The 21454-nt window shown below is 40.8% G+C and overlaps 1 protein-coding gene across 7 annotated transcripts in view; it reads right to left on the bottom strand.

Moving 5' to 3' along the window:
- Positions 1-21454, bottom strand: part of CACNB4 (calcium voltage-gated channel auxiliary subunit beta 4) — a 108865-nt gene that overhangs the window by 16843 nt on the left and 70568 nt on the right. For 5 of the 7 annotated variants that reach the window (XR_005829488.1, XM_040605001.1, XM_040604998.1 and 2 more), the window contains 9 exons: positions 15177-15296; positions 14716-14838; positions 10630-10760; positions 8150-8226; positions 7759-7778; positions 7578-7658; positions 5371-5429; positions 1820-1929; positions 84-235 (listed from right to left, as the gene is read on the bottom strand). Coding sequence is in view for 6 of the 7 variants with exons in the window: in XM_040605001.1 (XP_040460935.1) it covers positions 84-235; positions 1820-1929; positions 5371-5429; positions 7578-7658; positions 7759-7778; positions 8150-8226; positions 10630-10760; positions 14716-14838; positions 15177-15296 (873 nt within the window). In the remaining variant the exon portion in view is untranslated. Of the gene's footprint in view, positions 1-83; positions 236-1819; positions 1930-5370; positions 5430-7577; positions 7659-7758; positions 7779-8149; positions 8227-10629; positions 10761-14715; positions 14839-15176; positions 15297-19147; positions 19253-21454 lie in introns of those variants that run through there. The other 2 variants (XM_040605004.1, XM_040605003.1) reach the window with 2 other exon arrangements.

Raw genomic sequence — 21454 nt, 5'->3', positions numbered from 1 at the left:
TTCTTCCTTTCATAGTAAAGAGATACCACACTGCCCTCCAGGTCCCTCTCAAATGCCCATATTTTAAGGGTGAGATACATTACCTTTGGAGACGACACTTTAACATGGACAATAATTGGTGCTAAAGATGTCTTGATAAGTTGTGCAGGGTGATTGATAGTGTCTGCATCTAGGACAACCAGTTGTAAGGACCTTGCCAGCTCAAAGATTCTTTCAATTTCACTCTGTACTTCAGCTAGTAAAGGAAAACAAAACAGGTGAAAGCCATTCAACCCCAGCACATTGCTTAGACAAAAATATCATCACCCATTTATTTTCACAGAATATATACATTCAGTAAATGAACTCCATATGTGAATTAATGTAACTTCCATGAAATAACCTATTACTCAAGGCAATTTTTTAAATAAATATTAACTTTGAGACAATTCTGTTGCCTGAAAATACACACATACTATGTTCCTTTGTAGTATCAGTGTATTTAAACACTGGGTATAATTAAATGCATGTTTCTATTAACACAAAATAGACTTAAGCATATTTTCTAAATCTGTTAAATAGTGTAGGAGTAATATAATTTTTTTCATTTTAGATGGCAAGTGATGTATGGATGTCTCTTAAAACTTTTTTTATTCTCAGATTATAATTCTGATTTAACTTAAACAAGAGTCTGTGTGAAAAGCAGAACTGCGACCTCCTAATTCTATAACCACAAAAAATTGTTTATGTTAAATAACTGACAGGGTATTATTTCAAAAGACACTAATGGCAACGTTCACACCAAATGACTTTTGTCTGAAGAAAAAGATTTATTTTCATGTAAATTTATTTCTGATATTCATTGTTCTGATCCTTCTTAATCATTCATATGCACATGATGAATTTTAAATAGATAAACTCAGCACAAATTGAAGCCTGTAAGTTACACTACCAAAGCACAAAAGAGCTGTATGTCAGCAACTCACATGCATTTAATTTGCCCAAGAGCTGTTCCACAGAGCAACACATGTTCACAGGCACAAGAAGATTTAGTGGTCACCTTTGCAGCACTTAATTTTGGGGTGCCTACTCCTGTACCAGAACGCCAACCGGCAGTGAAGCACCCTACAACCTATACCTCTAGTTCAAACAGCCACTCAGGACGTCAGAGAATTGCGTTTAAGAGCCTCTTTTTCCTGAGAAGACTGAAAACCAACTCCTCCTAGGATGGTGTCCCAGAGACCAGGTTATCGTAACTACATACAAATTTCCAGCCTTGTGAAAGAAATACAAATTCATCGGGCCAGGGTAACCCAGCAGTCATGACATGGTGAGGAGAGGGTGTGATGACCGAGTCTCATGGCTAGACAGCAAAATTAAGCTATAACTGTTCAACATTAAATATAAAACCAGTCCCAGGGTCAGGAACAACATATTTCTGTCTTGGCTGGGCAAGGTGAAAGGTCTTTGGCGCTTTGTGATGTGGAATTAAAATCACAGAGCTGAGGAGAGGGAGCTGTGAGGCCAACTCACCTCAGGAGGAAACAACACTGTGCCCACACCCTGCCTGCAGGCCCCCAACTCATCTTTTGCAAAAAGCAGTTATGGTCTAGCCCAGGTAATTGCTTAGCACGAGGCTAGCACAGTACATTGTGCTGTTGCCCCTCTGCAGTCAAGAAAAATTTGTCTCCCATTTGAGTACGTGAAATTCAGAATTACACATTATAACGCTACAGACACATCTACAATGGCAGAACTGATGACATCTTGAAGGCTGAAATCCTGTCACTTTCCATGGTGTGTAACCATGTTCAGAATAACATCTGTGTCAATGTCTTACCTAAACTGGATCTTGTATTTGACCGCTCAATTATTGCCCTCTTGCTGGGATTATTTAGAACAGACCTCTTAGCAAGAGAAATGTCAGCTGTCACTCTAGTTATTGATATCCTATGAGTAAGAACACAGGACAGAACAAAAACACAGTAGTCAAATTTTCAGTGCACTGTGCGTGATTAACAGCTACATTCCATTCCAAAGTGCAAATACAATAAAACACCACTCAGACATGTTTTATAGCTGAGTTATGTCATCATTAAAGAAAAATGAAAGAGAAATGCTGCATAACCTTGAAGAATTTTCTATTCCTTACACTACTGTAGACTCTGGCATATAGTTTCTGCTATTCTACTTAATGTATTAATTAACTTTTCTCCTCCCCAGCTCACTCATCTCCTACACGAATTCGCACAGTACCATAAATACCAGAAGTTACGTGAGTCTCGAGGCATACAGAACAAGAGCCGTAACAGGAACAGCACTTCTCTTCCCAGCCAGTCGAACCATCGATTGAACCTGACACTGGTGAGAGGTAAGGAAGGGCCCTGTTTGGACATCTGAGCAGACCACATCACTCCTACGTGAGTGCCTGTGAGTCACTGCATAGAGCTGCTTGCTTTGGGAGACTGGTCCTCCAACACACACTGCTTCTCCAGACAGGGAGCTGTGCTGATGGGCTAAATGGCTCGTGGTTGAATAGGAGAAAAGTAAGTTGAGCCACAGCCATCTGCACTGCTAAAGCCTCCTCTTTAACTTAAGGAAGGTGGTTTTTTTACTTGATCTGTCAGTGAGCTGACAAGAGACAAAAGGTTATAAAACAAACACCACACAATCACGTCATATAAAATCCATTTAGGCAGACTGTGATGAGCTGAAAAGCCATGAATATTGAAAAGCAACAAGCTGGAAATGACTAGCAGCTATTCTGCAGAATGTAAGATTCAAGCATGTCTAACTGAAATTATCAGATGGAGTGGTGGAAAAGAAGTGCAAGTATTTTTCTACATAATATATGAATAGTTTTATTGCCAGAAAATACAGTGAAGACCAAAAGTGTAAGTGAGTACAAAAAATAAATGGGAGAAATTAATGGATAGTGGGTCTAGAGGTGACGATGAAACATGGTGGTCCAGATCACACCTCTGGCTCAGGGAGCTATTAGATCTCTGAATCTAGACGGCTGGAATAAGAGACATGTAACAGAGGAAGGACCACAAACGCTCACCTACTGTGCCAGATATATAAAGCATTTCATTCTTTCTAGGTAAGAAGTAATTCTAGGTATCACTGTTGCTGAAAGATGTTAAGAAAAAAAACGTGCTTTTACTATGTTTTGTTTACGTGTCGTACAGAGTCAGGCTTGGTCTATGCAACAGTGATTAAACACGATGCATTTAGAAAACGATGTCGCTGGAGCCCTGCAGCAGGCATTCCCTGAATGCCCTGTGCCAGCCAAGCTCTAGCAGACTCCTTTCAGCAGGCCTGCACCACACAGCCTGCGAGCTTCACCTTTAGTTCACTGGCCAGAAGAGGATGTTGCAGTTGCAAAAGAAGCAGCTGACAGAAGCCAAGTGTATTAAGAGGTAGGGAAGGAGTCCTGCTAGTTCAGGTCTCACTGAGGTCTTCTGAAATGCTTCTCCTTGGACAGTCATTTCCTTTCTTGGTACTGTGGACCAGTCACAAAATTGCAGAAGAGATGGGAAGAAAGAAAATGAAAAGCAGGGAGCAGAAAGACTGCAAAGCTATGAAAGCTGGCAGGAGGACAGAGCAGCAGCTTTTCTTTCAAGTTACTCAGAGCTAAATTCAATTGTATCAGATTGCTTGTGGCATTTAACTTTTTCAATGCTGAAATTTCATACTTCTACTTCATCTAGTTGCCAATATTGCTAGTAGCAATAGGATTTCCAAAAAATACCTCGCTCCAGGCAGAATCCCTCCCTTCTCCCCCCTGTGCAGACCAAAGGCATGGTGAGGGAGGAGACAGAAGAGCAAGGCAAGGAGCAGTCCTGCCTCCCGTCAGATTAAGCAGCCTACATGGGTGCATGTGTCTAGGTGTGCTTTACATTTTCTTCTCTGTATTCAGGCAGTGCTGATCTTCGTGGATCAGGCCTCTGCTGAGCACATTCTCATACAGGGTATAAAAATATACCTCATAAAGGATACAGTCATAGCAATCACGTCGTGGCAACTGGAGATGACTTATCACTTCCAGTTGCCATGGTTTCCTACCAAAACTAATGACTCTCAGTTACCACCAGCATATGCAAAGCTGACAGACGTATGTCAGCGGCTGGAAGAGAATATATGCTGTGGTTCTGTACCTACACCTAATGCAAACAGGCACCTGTAGCGGAACCAGCGCAGTCACAGTGCTCAGGAGTGGGGAGAGGAGGCACTTACAGGATGCATCAACAGCTCGGAAACATGACAAATTTAACTGCAGGCTGCCACATACAGTGCTTCATCTGTCAGGTTTTAAATCAATCACTAGGTTTGTAGGATCTGCTAGAATCACTTGAGCTGGGCAATTAAAAACAGGGGAGGAGATGAGATATTTTGCACAGAAGTTGATCATCACGTGTTTTGTCTAAGCTTTTTATGGGTTAGTTCAGCACTGTCGTCTCCTCACTGCATCCCAACAAGTATCTTGACCATAAACCTTACTGTGCCTCTTCTAAACAACAGACACTATGATTTTGACTGCCCTATTGCCAATGGTTTAGGTATTTTCAAATGTCTTACTGCTATATACTAGCTGGCACAGTATAAGCTCCTTTTCACAGTTAGAATATACAGAATAAACCAGGATGAAGGAAAGGCAGAACATCCCAAAGATGAAGCACACACCTACGACTACTGATGAGTTCCACTTGAAAGGAGGAGATGCCATGGACCAAGCCCATGTTCCTAGCAAAGAAATCCAAATTATCCTTCTCACAGCTCATCAGGAAATATTCTCTGTGAATAGCTGAACAAGATGAACCCTCCTTACAATTTTTGAAGTTCTGAAACACTTTTTTCTGTATTTTAGTTCTCAGCATTTCCTGCTTCAAGCTGCCTTTTTAAGTACTTTTGACTACCGAGAACATTTTAAGAGCTGATTTTTCTTAGGTGTTGGCTGTTACTGCACCCTGTTGAAATCTGCTGTTTCTAATACTTATTTTAGGGCTAGGGTGTGATTAGCTTTATTTAGACAACATCCTGCTGTAAAGGAGCCTGGAACTGCACAAAAAGTGCAGGAATGAACGTAGCACAAACAGAGCAACTTCAAAACAACATCAAGAGACACTTCGTTTTTGATGTTTGCACACTTCAGCGGCTGGCTGAGCTGGTCCAGCTACAGACATAGCAGATACAACGATACATGCACTCCTAGTAATACATTAGCTGTGTTCTACCCCACAGCTGGCTGCATATCTCAGTGCTGATACAAACCAGTAAATCAGTCTTGAACATGCATCAATCTTCTTGCATTAAAAAGAAAAATAAATCACTAAGATGTTAGTAACACATGGAGGGGAAAAAAAGCATGAAAAGGACAGTATTTCTCACCTCCCATCAAACCTGTGCTTCAGGAAGTCAAAGAGAGCTTTCTGCATCATGTCTGTCACCTTTGCAGAAGTGAGGAAGATTGAACAGGGAAGATTGACAGGGAGAAAAAGAAGTCAAAAGTAAGAAAAGAGGTATGTAGAAGGTAAGGATACTGCCAACAATCAATACCTTTTATAGGTAGCAATTATTTAATTTTCACGCTCTTGGCAGCACACTTTGTAATAAATACTTGCAAGTTTTCTGACTCATTCTCCAAAATGCAGAACGGAGGATGTGAGAGCTGTCACTCTTTCTGCTCTTGTCTTGACTTGCATTGAGGCATAACAGAGCACACCTCACCATCTCTGTAGCAATACCATTCTCAACAGGCTACAAAACATGTTGGAAGCATATGGGACTACTTGGGCTGAAAAGATCACCTTTTTTTTTTTTTTCCTACAGTAACATTATTAGAACTGGCTTAAAAATTCAGAGATTTATTGTATTGGGTGACTGTTCTAACAGAAGAGAAAAACTATTCTCAGAGAGGTGTACAGCAGAAAAAATGGATGCTTCCATTCCTGTATGTGGTAAAGCATCTGAGAGATGCTCAGCCCGAACAGCTGTCATCTACTGTATTGAATGAGCTCCTTGTCCTTTTCAGGACAACTCAGGCTGACACCTATTACCTGCCAGTCTAGACAGGAACTTAATCAAAGCCCCCAGGCCTCTGGCAGTTTATTTCTCCTAGATTATCTTTCAGAATGGTTCCTTCAGAATTCAGTTAAAAAAAAAAATGGTCAACAGAATTTTCTCACAAAGGTTGCAAAGTAATATCAATGTGTTTCTGTTATGTACACCACTTATTTGTAATTGAAATTAATATTCTAATTGTTACCATTTATACACCTTTATATGTTCAAGATGTCATGTTTAGTATTACTTTCTTAAACAAAGGCAAGACTGCATAAGTAGAGGTATGTACTAACAAACACCCTCTCTCCCCTCCAAACTTGAGACTCCCTAGGCAAATTAATCTGTGGTGCAGCACCATGGAAGTCAATGGATGAAATTTACTCCTGTCAAGAAACATCACCATAAAATTAAAAGGCAGAGAGTAGAACATGAAGTATCTCCTTTGCTAAACTATACTTTCAATCATTCTTAAAAAAAAATATGCAAGAACACTGCATTATGCTCATAATCGTACCATGCTGTAATCTTCCAAAAAGAACCGTTCCAATATATTTAATAATATCCTATAAGGTATTAACAACATTAAGCTAAACTAAGCGTATTGTTGATATTACGTTCATGTTCATTTAGTTCCTAATTCAGCAAAACACGTAACAGATGGTTAAGTTCACTAAAATGCCCTGCGACAAGCCTATGCTCATTTAGCACGTGTTAAATGCTTATTTGAATCTGCAGCAGCCTTGAAAAATAGGTGTCCTCTTCATCTGCACATGTTATCATTCCTACTTCTACATTGAACAGAGGCAAATAATTTGGAAGGGTTAAAGATTTCTTTACGTATATATTTCAATAAACTGATCATAATTTAAAAAAAAAACAAATGTCAAGAACACATGCTGAAATAAAAATCATTAGTTCCCACATCCACTTTCAGGTGTTGGAGAACAAAACTGAACACAACGCAATAGTCCAACTACTTCATGGGCCAACACTGAGTTCCATGGGAAGATGTAAAGTTTTTAGAAGTGAAAAAAGGCAACAGTGGGGAAGCTGCTTCAAAATTTTTGCTAATAAAGTTCAAAGCATGTGCTAGCTTGACTAAAATTTTACATGTACACAGAAGTCTAACTAGTCGACTGCTCCAACTTTTTCTTGTAGCAGACAAATTCTTTTTCTTACTTGATGTAATCAAGAATAACTGTACTGAAAGTAACAGCTGTGCACTGTGTTTGAAGCAGTAAAACTGCAAAGAACGCTAGTACGTACCTGCCCTTCAGCTGGGACATCACAAATAACAGATACTGTTGCAAAGCAGAAGAAAATTCAGCTGGTACTTCACCCAAACTGTGTGAAATGCTACCTATGCACTTTATACATTTTTTGTATATATCTTATACAACATTTTTTGACAATTATTTAATCTAAGATCACTTCAAATTATCATGAACAGTTGCACTGGACTACACACACGGAATGTGCTAAGGAAGATTATAGATAAGAAAATACTAGTTGCAAATACCTGGCATACGTACCTCATAGCCTTTCAGTGATGGACCCACCAAGACAACAGGTCTCATTGATGGCACTACATCATACGGGGGAATGTGTTCTGTCTAGAAAAAGAAAACAATCCTTCAGATCATTAATCAAAAGAAGATCCATATAAAAATCCTGTATTAGAATTAAATAGATTGATACAAAAGTAGTACTTACCACTTTTTGTTTCTGTTTTGCTAAAAGACCAAATGAGAACTTAGTTAAACCACACATTGTGTATAACAACAATAACACTTGCACACAAAAACCCCTTTGTCATCACACTTTTGATTTCTCTCAGTGTACCTCCCTTTTTGGTCAGCCCTGTTTAAACTGGTCATTCATTCCATTCTGGGGCAGCTGCCACTTTCCCCAGGATTTTTTCCCCAGTCCCTTAGCAACTACGCATGTCTAGAAATAGATGTCTTTCTCCACCTCCACATGCAAACCCTTTTCTGTTAAATGTCTTAAGTCAGCAAAGGGGGGAAACCTGCATTTTTCAGATACAGCTTTTAAAATAGAAGTATTAGAAATAGCAAGAGTTTCCTTAAATAAAATTCTCTCTTACCCGTGGAAGTAGGTGTGGCTCGAAATGTGCCAGAAACCATTTCTCCAAGACTTGAAGAAGAATTTCCACTTGATTTCCTATGGTACCAGAAAGAGCCCCATTAACACCAAGCACCAGAGATGCAAATGTGTGAGGCTTTAGGCAGCAGCTATGAGAAATTGCCCCACGAGAAATCACACAGTAAAGGAGAGTCTTCACCCACATTCATGCTGCAAGAAAGCTGCCTCTGAAGTGAGAGGTGAAGAGTACCAAGCAGGGACATGGGGAAACCAAAGTGTCTGTAATTAAGCAGACCTCCACATCTGGAAGAGCTACATACAGGCTACAAGGGGAGAGCAGGGTCCACTACAGACTGAGCAAAGCTTTTCTGTGATCTGCCTCTAGGCTGGGAAACACAGCTGCTCTAGTAAGAGCCATCTGCTAAACCCAGTGCACAGCCCAGCTCTGCACAAGATCCCCCCCACATCACTCTGTCTTGCTGGGTCTCTACCAGCATGTGTGACTAGCCAGACACATCTCTCGGGAGGTCTGGGATCTTCGCTGACAGTGTTAATAGCTTCTGTTGTGTAGCAACAGTGCTTTAAGTAGCTCCTTCTTCCACTCGCTGTAGGTCCCTGCTTCCAGCCAGGCAGCTCTGCCCCTGTGCCCTGCCCTCCTCCCCCTGTGTGATGCACCCAGCACAACTGCTTGTGCAGCAAACCGGCAGCAGACTGGAACAGCAAACTGGTTTGGGGAGGGGGAAGATGTTCAGGTAAATCAGGTCTCTGGTTCAGCTCATTGCACAAGCTGCTGAGGAGACGTGAGGAGGGAAGGAGAGCTCAGGGCAGAGAGGACTGTTCAAGCAACCCGTTCACTACAGGTGACATAGTCCCATGTTACAATCCAAATCTTTAGCACAGCGTTTAGGATTTTTCATTACATACAGAACAGCAAGAGGATACTAGTCCCCATCAGTATTTTGTCCTTGCTTTCTTGCCACATGCTCTCCAGAGCAGGGATTGTTTACTCCTGGACTGGACAAACCCTTTGCAAACATACACTAGACTCCAGAAACCCTCTTTATAGATGACTTTTTACTGCCTTACTTAGACAAAACTAGAATTCTTCATCACATAGAGCCTTAGTGTCACAGCTAGTCAGAGCTTTTAAATAAATCTTAAGGTATAAATACCATATGACTTTATCTAACAAAGGGGCTCAAAAATAAACTGTTTTGTCATTTTACATTACTTTCAATTCTATCACACAAATCCAGGCGTGCTAGTGTAGACTACTTAAAATGTTAATAGATATCCTTTATGATATTTCCTCTGTCCCTTTCACACTTGATTTCATTCCTAATATTCTCCGTGGGTGAAATTAGACAAAATCTTTGGAAGAATTGGTGATTCAGTGGAGTCATGCCCATTCACACAAGCAGAGAATTTTTCTAACATGCTGTATCTGAAACAGTATCCTAAATACTCTGTTAGTGTCCATCTCTCTGAATTAGATAATCTTCTTTCTGTACATTGAGATATACTGGATTCCTCTGAAGCTATTTCAAATATTATAAAAGCAATCTGGAAAAAGCACAGTTAATGCTGTTCAATCACTCTAAAAACATTTCCCCAAATGGTTGATACTTGAAATGATTCCTGACCTTGATTAAGTATATTAGTATGCCAACTCCCTGACAGTACTATACAGGCTAAATTATGCTCCTCTTACTGCTATCTATTAGATCCAGACTCAATTGGCTAATGTCTCTTTACTCTGAAGTACTAAAGGTCTTGTTCTCCTTATTATCTGTGTGAACATTTAAATTTCATTTTCAATTAGTGGGAATAATGTGTAAGTAGTAAAGTATTTTATTTTTTTAAAAAAAGTATTTTGTGTATTCAGCCAATAGAAGAGTGACTTCAGTGTCTGAACTGAGATTATGAGAAATCAGTTTTAATTCCTAGACCTGTGGCCAAATTTTATTTTTCCAGGGACTTGCAATCTCCTGCTCTAGCAGCATGGAGACACAGAACGGTTAGGCGGGAAGATGAAGAATAAAGGAAGTCAAATGACAAAGTTCATCTTTAAAAGTTTGAAAAGTCTGAGTTTGGCCTAAATGGAGAGATAGAAAAAACAAGAAGAAAAATGCCATAACCTAAAGAGCAAACAGTTGGGGAAAAAAATCTGGCAGTCTTTGAGCACCAAGTTGACTTAAACCCATGGGGGATATAGAACTCTCTAGCCCTTCAGAAACTTCTGTCATTACCACTCATACCATACCACTGATCTTTCCTAAAGTCAATACGCATCTTTTTTCTTGCTTCTTATCATCAACATCTAACACATCTATTCTCTGCAAATACTTATTTCCATTTGGAATCCCAACTCAAACACTCCTCCAGAGGCACTGCAATAAAAAAGAATCCAGTGACCTTTGAAAATATTGGCCGGTGTCAGAAATTATTTTAAATTATTTTAAAAGGTTACAGCATTCTCACCCTCCATGGAAACGTCCTCGCTTCTGCTCCTGTTGAATGCGGATGTTCTCCAGTCTAAGTGGGCTTGGAATAAAGCCAATCTCGCAGCCCTCCTTAACCAGCCTTCCTATCCACCAGTCATTATTATATTTCTGGAACATAGAAAGGTTACTGGCTTCAGTTCAAAATGCTCCATTGTCCAAAATTCCCTTAATTTGTTACCCACAATCTGTAACTCCATACTGGTCAACGAAACCAGACTCACGCTGACGTCTGATTGCTGGACAATCCGTGTGAAGTGAAAAGGTGCTAGGCAGTATTTGGGAAGGCTGATGTCGTCTTTGCAGCCAGACAGTGGAAAGTGCTGTTATCTGTGGCAGCACTGGCTTATTTCTTAACTGCCCTAACACATCCTGCTGTGACTTTTCCTCTGTTATCACCAACTAAGGTGCTGAGTCTGATAGTGATTTAATGAGACAAACCAATTTCTCGTGAACCACGGCCACTAAACTACCTCATAGAGGGCATATAAAGAAGTCAAAACAAAAATAACACCTTCACATCACCATCAAAACCATCATTATCAGTTCCTTGTAAAATTAATGACCTACACCAAAGATCACCACCACCACTGCTGCCATTTTTCCTTCCTCCTTTCCAGGTCCAGGTATGGACATTATTCATGTGTTATCCCTTTGTGAAAACTCTGTGTGGCGGAAAAACTCTACAAAACCATTCTAGAAACTGAAAAAAAGACCAACCTATCCTAGAACAAGACAGAAAGCTTACAGCTCCAGCAACAAACCAAAGCCACATCTGGTTAACACTACAGTAGAGCTCTAACCAAAGTTGTAACACATCTATACAAATAAGGCTTTTATATACCACTGCCTAGAAGCAGCCAAACTCTTTGGAAGTATACACATTTAAATTTATGAAGTTGAAGAAAAATTCACCTTTAGGATGAAACTTTAACGTATACCTGAAAGTATAAAATTTAATTTTATCATTAACCTTTAGCAGCATACATTTCTCTGCATTATTGAAAGTCTGGCCTAACTTTAATGATGGAAAGATGAAAAGCGGTATCATGGTGGATATTGTAGTGGAAAAGGAATTGTTGTAGCTGGTTGCCAGCAGCGCTTTTGAAGAAAAGTATCTGAAAATCTTATACTCTGCTATGCTTCATTAGGCACCTCAGTGTTCAAAAGATACATTACTTTTCACAACTGACTTTTGAGTCATTAAGACCAGCACGGGTGTACCAATTTCCTCTGCATGCCTTGAGGAAAAAGTTACCACAGAAATCTCGTCTTAAAAATGATCAGTTCTCTTGGCTCCATATTCTCAAGCACTTAAGTTCTTGTGGAACACATGAATACCATGTCCCAGTTGTCAAATGCACAACAGTGCCTAAATGAAGTCTCCGAAACATGCAGAGCCTCAACATCTTTGAAAAATACATCAGCTTTTTTATGAACCCATACACACACACAAATATTAACATACTCAGATAAGGGCGATGTAATCCTTATACCCTCATCATGCAAACTTGTCCTCTTTACCTAGCTGTCATTTATGTAAGAGGTTCCATTGCATTATCCTTTCAACTTTTTAAGTATCCACTCTTCATGCTGTTATGACCGCCATTCAGACAACATCAGCAAGCAAAGCTTAACTTTAAATATGCTGCTTCTGCTTAAGTTGACAGAACTATTTACATTTTTTAAAACAGACAAATACTTCAGGAGTTAGCATTATGCTGTTGTAAATCAGTGAAATCAATCAATGGATATAAACTACTGTAAAACCCGAGTCCCACAAGCATTGCCAGTTCTATTTTGGTTCTAAGTGTACAGCTTGAACATGGGAATCTTTCTTCCATTAGCAGGTCACGGACCTCTGAGTGATGCCTCTAGACATCAGATCAGAATCAGCATTATGCTGAGAATATCTGAACAATACGAATAATAATGATGCAGCAAGGAATGCAGGGCTATTTGCATTAGGTCATTACCTCCCATATGTTATTCTTTCTATTCAGCATGTGGGAGGACTACAGTTCATTCCTATTGGTTGCCATGCCCATGATTTCTTCTGCATTGTCAGTAATTGTTGCCAGTTCATCTTTTAAGTAAGCACATAATGGATAGTCTTGTAGGAGACAGATGAGACATACAGGACACATTCTCAATATAGCTACTCCTCAGTTACTGCTGATGTTTCATCCTGTCAGCAGGGTGATCTTACTTCTTACCTAGTTTAGCACTATTCTAAAATCTGGAACCATGCTTGTTCTAGTCCAAGCAAGCCTGTCAGATTGTTGAAAAACAAATTCTGCAAAGCCTTTCTCCATATGCAGACAGACTCCAGCATGGGCAACCATTCCTGAAATCTACTGAGCTACAGCTTCAGGCAAGCTGAAGGTTTCAGCATTAACAAAGGAACTATGGTAAACCCTTAGCAGAGCTGACAAATACCAGTAAGCTAGATGGCTTACAGTTTAGCAGCAATGTGATCCTGGCCATTTAGTTCTCGGAAGAAAAGTCTCAGAATGCCAAGCCATGGACTTTGCATACTTCTCTAGAAAAATGTACAGGGCAGCACGATAGGAGCTTAGTAGATTAAATTCAATCCCTGGCCTGACAATAAAGGTAGCCACATCCTAGGAAAGCCAAGTTCAAATACTTCTTTTAGTGGTGATGCACAGAGTTACCTGAATGGTTACACAGGACAAGGTACGCTATAAAGACAGTATGTCAGGTAGGGGTACATTTCTGGTATGGGTGGGAAAACACTGGGGAACGTAGCTAAGAAAGTGATCTGAGTGCTGTAATGGATGAAGCTGTCTGCATTCAACATTGGGAGTTAGCAAAGGAGCTTTTCCTGACGGGAAGCAGGTTTAGAAAGTGGCATGCATCAAGGGAGTTCAGGTGTGGTGTTGGACACAACACATTCTTGGGGAATGATGAAGAGGGGCAATCACATCTGCATGCAGAGACAGGCAGATCCAGACTCAGTGCTCCACTCCCTCAGCAGGCATTCAAGCATTGTTCCATACAAATACTAAAAAAAAAATGAAACACACACAAAACCCAAACAAACAAAAATCCAAATCAAATTTCCATCTGTTTGCAGCAAATTGAGAAAATGGAACAAGGGAATCAACTGCCTCTCCTGTGTCCCCCTCAGGGAGAAAGAATTCAAAGCAACCCACCCCCACCCCCCCCCAGGTTCTACCATGAATCTCTGCCTCTAGAGGTGCAGAAGCAGGTGTTTTCCCCTTCAATGTGCTCAGTCTAAGGGAGATCAGTGCTCTGAAGCAATGACGGACACATGTTCAAAGCAAGAGACAAATGAGTACTGAAGAATCTAAAATAAACCCAGAATGCAGATGAAAAAATGTTCTTGCAAACTGCAAGCCTGTGTACAAAGCTACAAAACAACGGGGGTTTATGCAAATTTGAAGGACTAGCTTCAGATAAAGAATTGCAGAAAATATGCTCAACATGCAGTAAAATGTATTTTTCTCTACCAAAGCCATACTTGGGGCCCTTTTTATTCCTATTCCTTTTTCCTTATTTTTCTAGCTGTCCTCTTTTTTATTTTTCTTATTGTATTATTGTAAGTCTTATTTCCTCTCTTACAAGCCTACCTGGTGCTTCATGGAGACCTGGTGTAACCTGGTGCTACTCCACTTTCTGATCAATATTCTATCATGAAAAGAATATTGGAAAGATGTGATGGATCAGTAATCTCTGATTCATCACAAAATTCATTTGATGAATCTGAATCTACCATGTTGAAGGGTATTTAAAACATAGAAAGATGTTATTTCCTTCCTGTGACATGACAAGCCAACAAGTTGGAAAAATCAAGCGTTAAAAAAGTGCAAGATAACCACCCCAGGGTGCTGGAACTATAAAAAGGCTGAAATACCACCACACGATCACCAACCAAGACAGATGTGCTGTGCTATCCTGCCTCCACTCAGCTCTCGGCTCTCTTTTTAATCCGGTATGGCTCAGCCTCGGCTGTTCAAATCGTAGTCCTTGGCATGTAAAAATATTCCCTTTTACATTCCCTTTTGTTGCTTCTGGGTTTTACCTCTTTAATGTGTAGGAAGTCCTTGGCATCAAAAGAGATGGCAGTGCTTGGGACAGGAACATCTTCATCCAGAGCTCCACAGTAACTCACATTAGTCTTAACAGCAAATGCTACTGGTTTGGACTACAAATAGAAACACACATCATAAACAGCGGACACTTTTCTGAATCAAGAATTGTATCAAATTCCCAAAAACCTAGCAGAGAACATTTGCCAAAACCAAAATTCAGACCTAATAACTTCACACAAACCAGCAGAGTTCAGCTCCCTAGAGAAGATCCCCATTTATACAACAATAAACTCTATTCCCCCAAACAACTTGTCTGCAGATAATTTGACTCAATTGCCAAACTATTTCAAAAGATAGCACCATCATTATAAACCACGAGGGTGAATTTTAACACTACACAAAAGATAAATACCACGTAACTTAGTTATTATTAAAGCTGAAAAGAACACACCTTTGCCCTTTCAAGTTGTATAGCTGCTTGTTGTTCTCTTTCTTGGCGGATTGCTTCCCTATCTTCTTCCAAAGAGACATCAGAGTCTGAGGGTCTGCTTGTGTACGAATCTGCTGAGCCCTGAAATTAAATTTATGTCACTAAGAAAACATCTGTAAGAAATAGAAACTCCCTCCCCAGTCAGTCATAAAATACATTTAAAATATTTGTTTCTTAATTTCTTTGAGTGGATTTTACATATTGTTGCTAGCATAATAAATGTGCAGAACTTAGCAAAGAAATAAACCAATCAGGTGCACTAAGCCAAAGACAAAAATCCCAAGAAAAGCCTCTCTCCACTTTCACATAATTTCTTCACTTTCTTACTGAGACAGTGAAGTACAGCTCAGTTGTGGGCACCATTCAGAAATCTTTATATTTAAATCCTGTCATTCAAGATTGTCAAGGGCTAGGTCACATTAAACATAATTAAGGTATTAAAGTTGGGTTAGAATCACCCCTCCCTGTAAATACAGTACCATTGTGTAAGCACTTCCCTCCCCGCTGTGGGTGCCACTCACATAAAGCTTTGTTCTGTGCTTCAAGAGGGAAAAAGTGGCAAAAGTCACATTATTAAAAGCTACTCAACAGGGCAACACAAAAGCTATACAATGATACGAAATCAAAACGGCATGTACAAGCAGCAGCAGAAAGCAACAGGCTATAAGGGAGGAAGTAAGGTACTGCCACAGTTAGATTTTTTTGTCCAGGACACCATTCAGGATGCCTGGCAACATCTGAAGTACACAGTGGCTCTTCTCTGCCTTTCATAAAGCAACCTGCCTCCAGCATCCTGCAATGCTGATCTTTATGTCTGCATGGAGCCAACTGAAAGACAGGGGTTCAACTTTGCAAAACAAGTAAGGTGAGGTAAAGGCAGCGTCTATTCATTATGAATCTCATACCAAGCCCCCTCTCTCCAAAACCTCAAACACACTCTTGACCAAGAAGCCTAGCAAAACCAGGATTCACACCTAGACTTCAAGGAGCACTGCTGATGGAGGTGTGCACGGCTGGGTATTTCCACTGAGGGCAAACGGTAAATGGGAAATACACATTCCCTACTGAGCCACTTCCCAAGCAAATGGAATTTTTCCTAGTAAATGAGTAAATCTGTCTGCTGAAGGACAGCCTTTGCTTAAGTCAGATTCCAGCCTTGCAGAATCCTGTTCTGTTCAATACAGGATTTGACTCATTTGTGTTTGGGTCATTAGTCTGCTCCCAACAGGGGAGAGGTCTGCGGTTCACCCTCCCCAGCCCAATGCCCCGCACCGGCTGCAGGTGACGCGGCAGCCACGCGCTCCCCAGGGTCTGTATCACACCGTTCGGCTGGGCTGTTAAGGGCTGCTATGGAAGTCAGCCTATCGAGTTTAGTGTAAAGAGCTGCATACAATTCACACTGTAGTCTAACTTTTTAACCTACATATTTTGCATGTCTTAGGAAAAATAACTACACAAAAACACAATTAAAAAAAAAGAGAGAACTTCAAAAGGATCAGGACAACACAGAGCTGCAGAACAATCTGGCCCCAGTACCGTACTCAGTAGGAGGAATATACGGCAACATTTGACCACTGCTAAGAGACACAATTTCTGTTTTTAAATAAGGGAAAGGAGTAACGCACTGGACAACATATGCTGTATCATACTATATAACCAATGTAACAAATAATTTCTGTTAACATCATCACATTTCTAGCCACAAATTGAAGACATATATATCTATGCATTTATATCTCTATACAGCTCCAAAAGCTGTAACTCTATACATGTTACAAGAGAGCTATTCTCCAGCATTATGCCTTTCAATTTTTTTTTCCCTTTAATTTATATCCTGCAGCATAGGGACACATATTCTATGTAATCTACCATAGAAGTTACTATGGTAATACTCCATACAATACTCCATATTCTTAAATATTGATGTGAACACATATCCATTACAAAACTTCTGGCAACGAACCACTGATGAGCATATGCTCTCTTCTTGCTACATACTCATAACTTGGCCATAAGCATGGCACTGTCACTAGGGAGGGCAAATTTCCTCTATGTCAAGAACAGGATTTGCCTAACAGGAGCTAACACACAGCTATGATTTAAACAGACCAGAAAAATTCCTTGCCAGGCCAGCTGGCCAGCCTGCACCCCGCAGCCCAAGGTGAGCTGGAAAGGGCAAGGTGCCTCTCAGCAGCCGGGTGCCTGCAGAGGCACACGTGTTCGAGGTCTCAAGCTGGAACCAGCCTAACCTCAACAGGCTGCAAACCAGCAGTAGCTGCTGGCAGCAGCACAGCTTTTCCTAGCTCAAAAGCTAGACACGCTGCTCTTCCTTCTGCTTCCTTCGGGATGTAGCAGAGACCAGGGAACTCAGCAGCCACAGCACTTGGCTAGGCATGCGCCAAAGACACCTCTGGCTCTCCTCACTGGCTGCCAGTTACCCTTCTCTCCCCATCTCGGTGGCAAGATTAAAACTTCAGCTACCAAATGCGTCACCAACAGAGGCATAAGAACATGTCTTCCCTGGTCAAAAGCGAGAGTGCAAAGCACGCCAAGTCATTGCACCTAGGCAAAATTGGTAGCAGGAGACCACCTGCCTAGTCTACTGTTCCAACCTATCTCTTCAGCAACTGAAGTCTGTAAGTGGGAGACTGAATTTACGTGGTCAAATATTCTTGTCCTAAAATAATAGCCTGTCCTTCATACCACAGCCTGCACTGTTCAAAGCCATAAAAAAAGACAGGAAAAAAAGCCCAAACAACCCCCCCACCAAAAAAACATCCAGACCAGGAGCTGCAAAGACAGACCAACTTTGTGGTAGAGAAGAACAGCTTATCATTTGTTGTTCACTAAACTAAACACTCTGAAGATACAAAATGCTTTGTAAGTGCTGATCATCACATTTTTACTTAAGACAATAAAGCTTCAATAACAGCAGAAAGGAAGAAGGAAAAGTAATCACACTCACCAAATTGTAAATCAAAAGGCATAATAATAAATACAAATAATATATGGCAGTAGGAATGTGCTTCTTTCCAAGATTTTAGCCCTACCTGGCATAATACACTGCAACAAGAAGACACCACATCCTCGCATGCCTCCAGGCTAAGACAAAGCCACTACTGCTGCCATCGAGAGCAGCAGGCACTGCTCCTCACTCACATGCTCTATGACCGTGTCATTTCCCCCTTAATTTTCTACGGACTGAAAGGTGTATGAGAACAAAGCACAGAACACATCACCGACAGGACAGATAGCAGCATCACGCACGTAAGTGGACTACAGAAATCATCTGTGTAGGGAAATGGTGCACAAAACGTGCACAGGCTCATATCTATCTATTTATTCAAGTCCCCTGTATACGATTAAGTGTAGCTCTGCAAGGGAATTTCATAGAAACAGATACCTACGCTGGATGCAGTTTTCCATACTGGCTTTTAGTGGTGTATGTTTTAACGCTGACTTATTTAATGCTGTCAGAACAAAGTAGTCCTAACCAAAGCAGCTGATTGATACTGCAAGGCTACCCCAGGCTGCTCTTCAATGCTAATCACTGCCTGTATGCCAAATGATACGGATTGGTACAATCACATTCGCATGATCCCTTCTCTTGCAAGTTATGCCAAATAGCAAGTGGCTTATCTGAAAGATGCAGCCCCAGGATTGTGACTCACATGATGCTGAACTGCAGCATCACACTGAAAACAAGGCACAGTTCTGCAAACAGCGGCAAGATGGACAGAAAAAGCAGTCCAGGGTAAGCAATGAAAACTGGCATTCTGTTACATACAGTAAGCATGGGCCAAGGCATGTGAGTGCCCACATATGCTCAGAGCAGAAGACCAAATCAACCAAGATTAAGTTTACTTTCCTCGGCTCAATTGCTGCCCCACACGGCGCAGGGCTACACAGTCCTACCAGGTACGCACACTTACCCTTGCAAGTCATCTCACCGACTTCCGGGTCATCTCTCACGCTTCAGCTAACACCACCCGTGATCTCTGCACTCTGCATTCACCAGCCAAGATGCATTTGTAGTTACACTGACTCTTGGCAGCAGTGACTTCTACTCACAAAATGGGACTCAGAACCTGATTAAGGCTTCTGGGAACTACTGTAACACCACCAGTCCATAAATTAAAAATAACTGTTGTCATATTCTCAGAAGCCCAGCTTTTAACTACTTTTAAAAACTGTGCACAGACAAAAGCATCAATTTTAGTTAATTTTTGCTTTTGTTTAAATTTTTTGACTGAAGATCAGAATATTGATAGCAATATTGACAGAATATTGTGCAACAAAGCCAACACAAATACTCATGCCTGTACAGCACCAAATGCAATGAAGTTCTGGACTGACAGCTCGTATTTGTTGGAACTGCAATAGATGTAAAAATGCTAAACACTACGATGCACCCATGCTCTTGTCACAGCTGGGAAAGTATAACTGACTGCCTAACCACATAACGAAAACTGAATTACATTAGTAGTCTTACAGAAGTAAGAGAAGAGGAAAGAAGGCGTTCCCTATCTTCTTCTGTACACCAGAACTTTATCAAGAACACTCCTTAATTTCTTTATTTTCATACTGCTTAGAGCAGCAAGCTGATAATTTGGGGCATACTGCTTATGTCCACGGTTTCACATTTGTGCATAATATTCAAGGACCAATTATCGTGCTAACTGTCATTCATCCTCAAACTCACGACCCCCTGGGAGAGAGAGAAACTTTTTGAAGTGGAAGCATATGCAATGAGTTCAAATGCACACCAGATCTGACAATTCCAAGGCAAACAGGCTTTGCTAGGTAATTATATTTTTCAAGGCAATGAAAGACTCGTTTCTTATTTCACAGCCTTTTTACTTCTGCACTTCTGTGAATTAATTTTTCTTGCAATTTATTATTTATTTTCTCCCTCATTCACTTTCCTCCCTCATCAATTAGTATAATTCAGCTTTGATAAAAACACTGAGTTTTGAAGCAATCCCAAAAACGCTAGGGAAAAAGGGTAAAACAGAAAGAACAGTGGATCTGTTTATTCAGCAACTACAAAATAATGGTAAATCATCAGTTCCTCTTGCTCACTGGCTGGTCTTACACTTGCGACTGCTGAACAATATGTGCCGAGGTGGCTGGATGACTGGAAAGGGTAACACAATATCCCTAGCAAACGTGGTGTTTCTCTGCCCCGGGCTATTCAGAAAGGAAAAGTTCACATGCATTGTCTTCCTGATGCTACAAACAGCCTTCCTGCTTGCTGAAGAAAAGAGCAGAAGAAAATACTTTTAGCTGTTATGGTTTCAAAAGGGGGAAAAAAAATAAAGACTTCAGTGAGGTTGCAAATAATTTTTTTTCCCAACTGCCATAAATATACAGATCTGAATTGCTCTCTATCCAGCCATAACTTGTAATGCTCTGTCATATAGCTTGTGCAATTAAAGCATCAATCCATTAGAAGCTCCAATAAGCCAGATGACATGCAGTCTCTCTTGAAAAGATTTAGGGTGCTGCAGAGTCCATCACAACCCAGAAAGCATTTCTGAAAACATGCCCTGCTCAGCGAAAAAGCTTCTGCCTTATCCATTAACCAAGGACTAGCTATGGGCATTTTGAGTGCATCTCTCCATCTAGGAATAAGCAGACATTGAGCACACATGGCAATCACTATGCTTACTAAAGCATACATGCCACTGAAGAGGAAAGCCCTAGCAGCTGCATTCACATGCACACGTTGTTTTCAGCTGAGAACATGAAAAATGTCTTTGCAATAACAGAGAATTCACTTTGAAAATCCATGGAGCTTTAAAATGACAAAGTATCAGGACTGGCAGCACACCTCGAGGCAGCCAATTATTTTGAATGGTTTGCTGGCGTTTGAATATCAGAGCTAGGGACAGCATGAAACACTTCAGGGAAAAAAAGATCACTCCTGCCCTCACCCCTGCCTGCCTCTCCTCCTGTGCCTCCTCTTAGTTCCTCCCCACAACAGGAAACCCACTTGGGACCCTCAAGCTTTCCCACAGGTTTTTGGATGCTCAAGGCAGTTTCACCTCCTGCAAAGGCGGCAAAAATCCTAAAGATCCTGTCCTGATGCTGAACACAGAGGTTACACAGCAGACCAGAGAGCTGAACCAGGGGTCACTCCAATGCTTTTTAACCGGTCAGGACCTCAACTAAAAGATTTCTAGCAGACATCAAAGTGTGTGAGCACACATACAGCACAATGGAGGTTTAAGAGAGCA

Source organism: Falco naumanni, chromosome 8 (genome assembly GCF_017639655.2).
Source record: "Falco naumanni isolate bFalNau1 chromosome 8, bFalNau1.pat, whole genome shotgun sequence".
NCBI classification, from domain to species: Eukaryota; Metazoa; Chordata; class Aves; order Falconiformes; family Falconidae; genus Falco; species Falco naumanni.
Note: the sequence above shows the minus strand (reverse complement) of the source record. Positions and strands in the feature narration are given on the sequence as shown.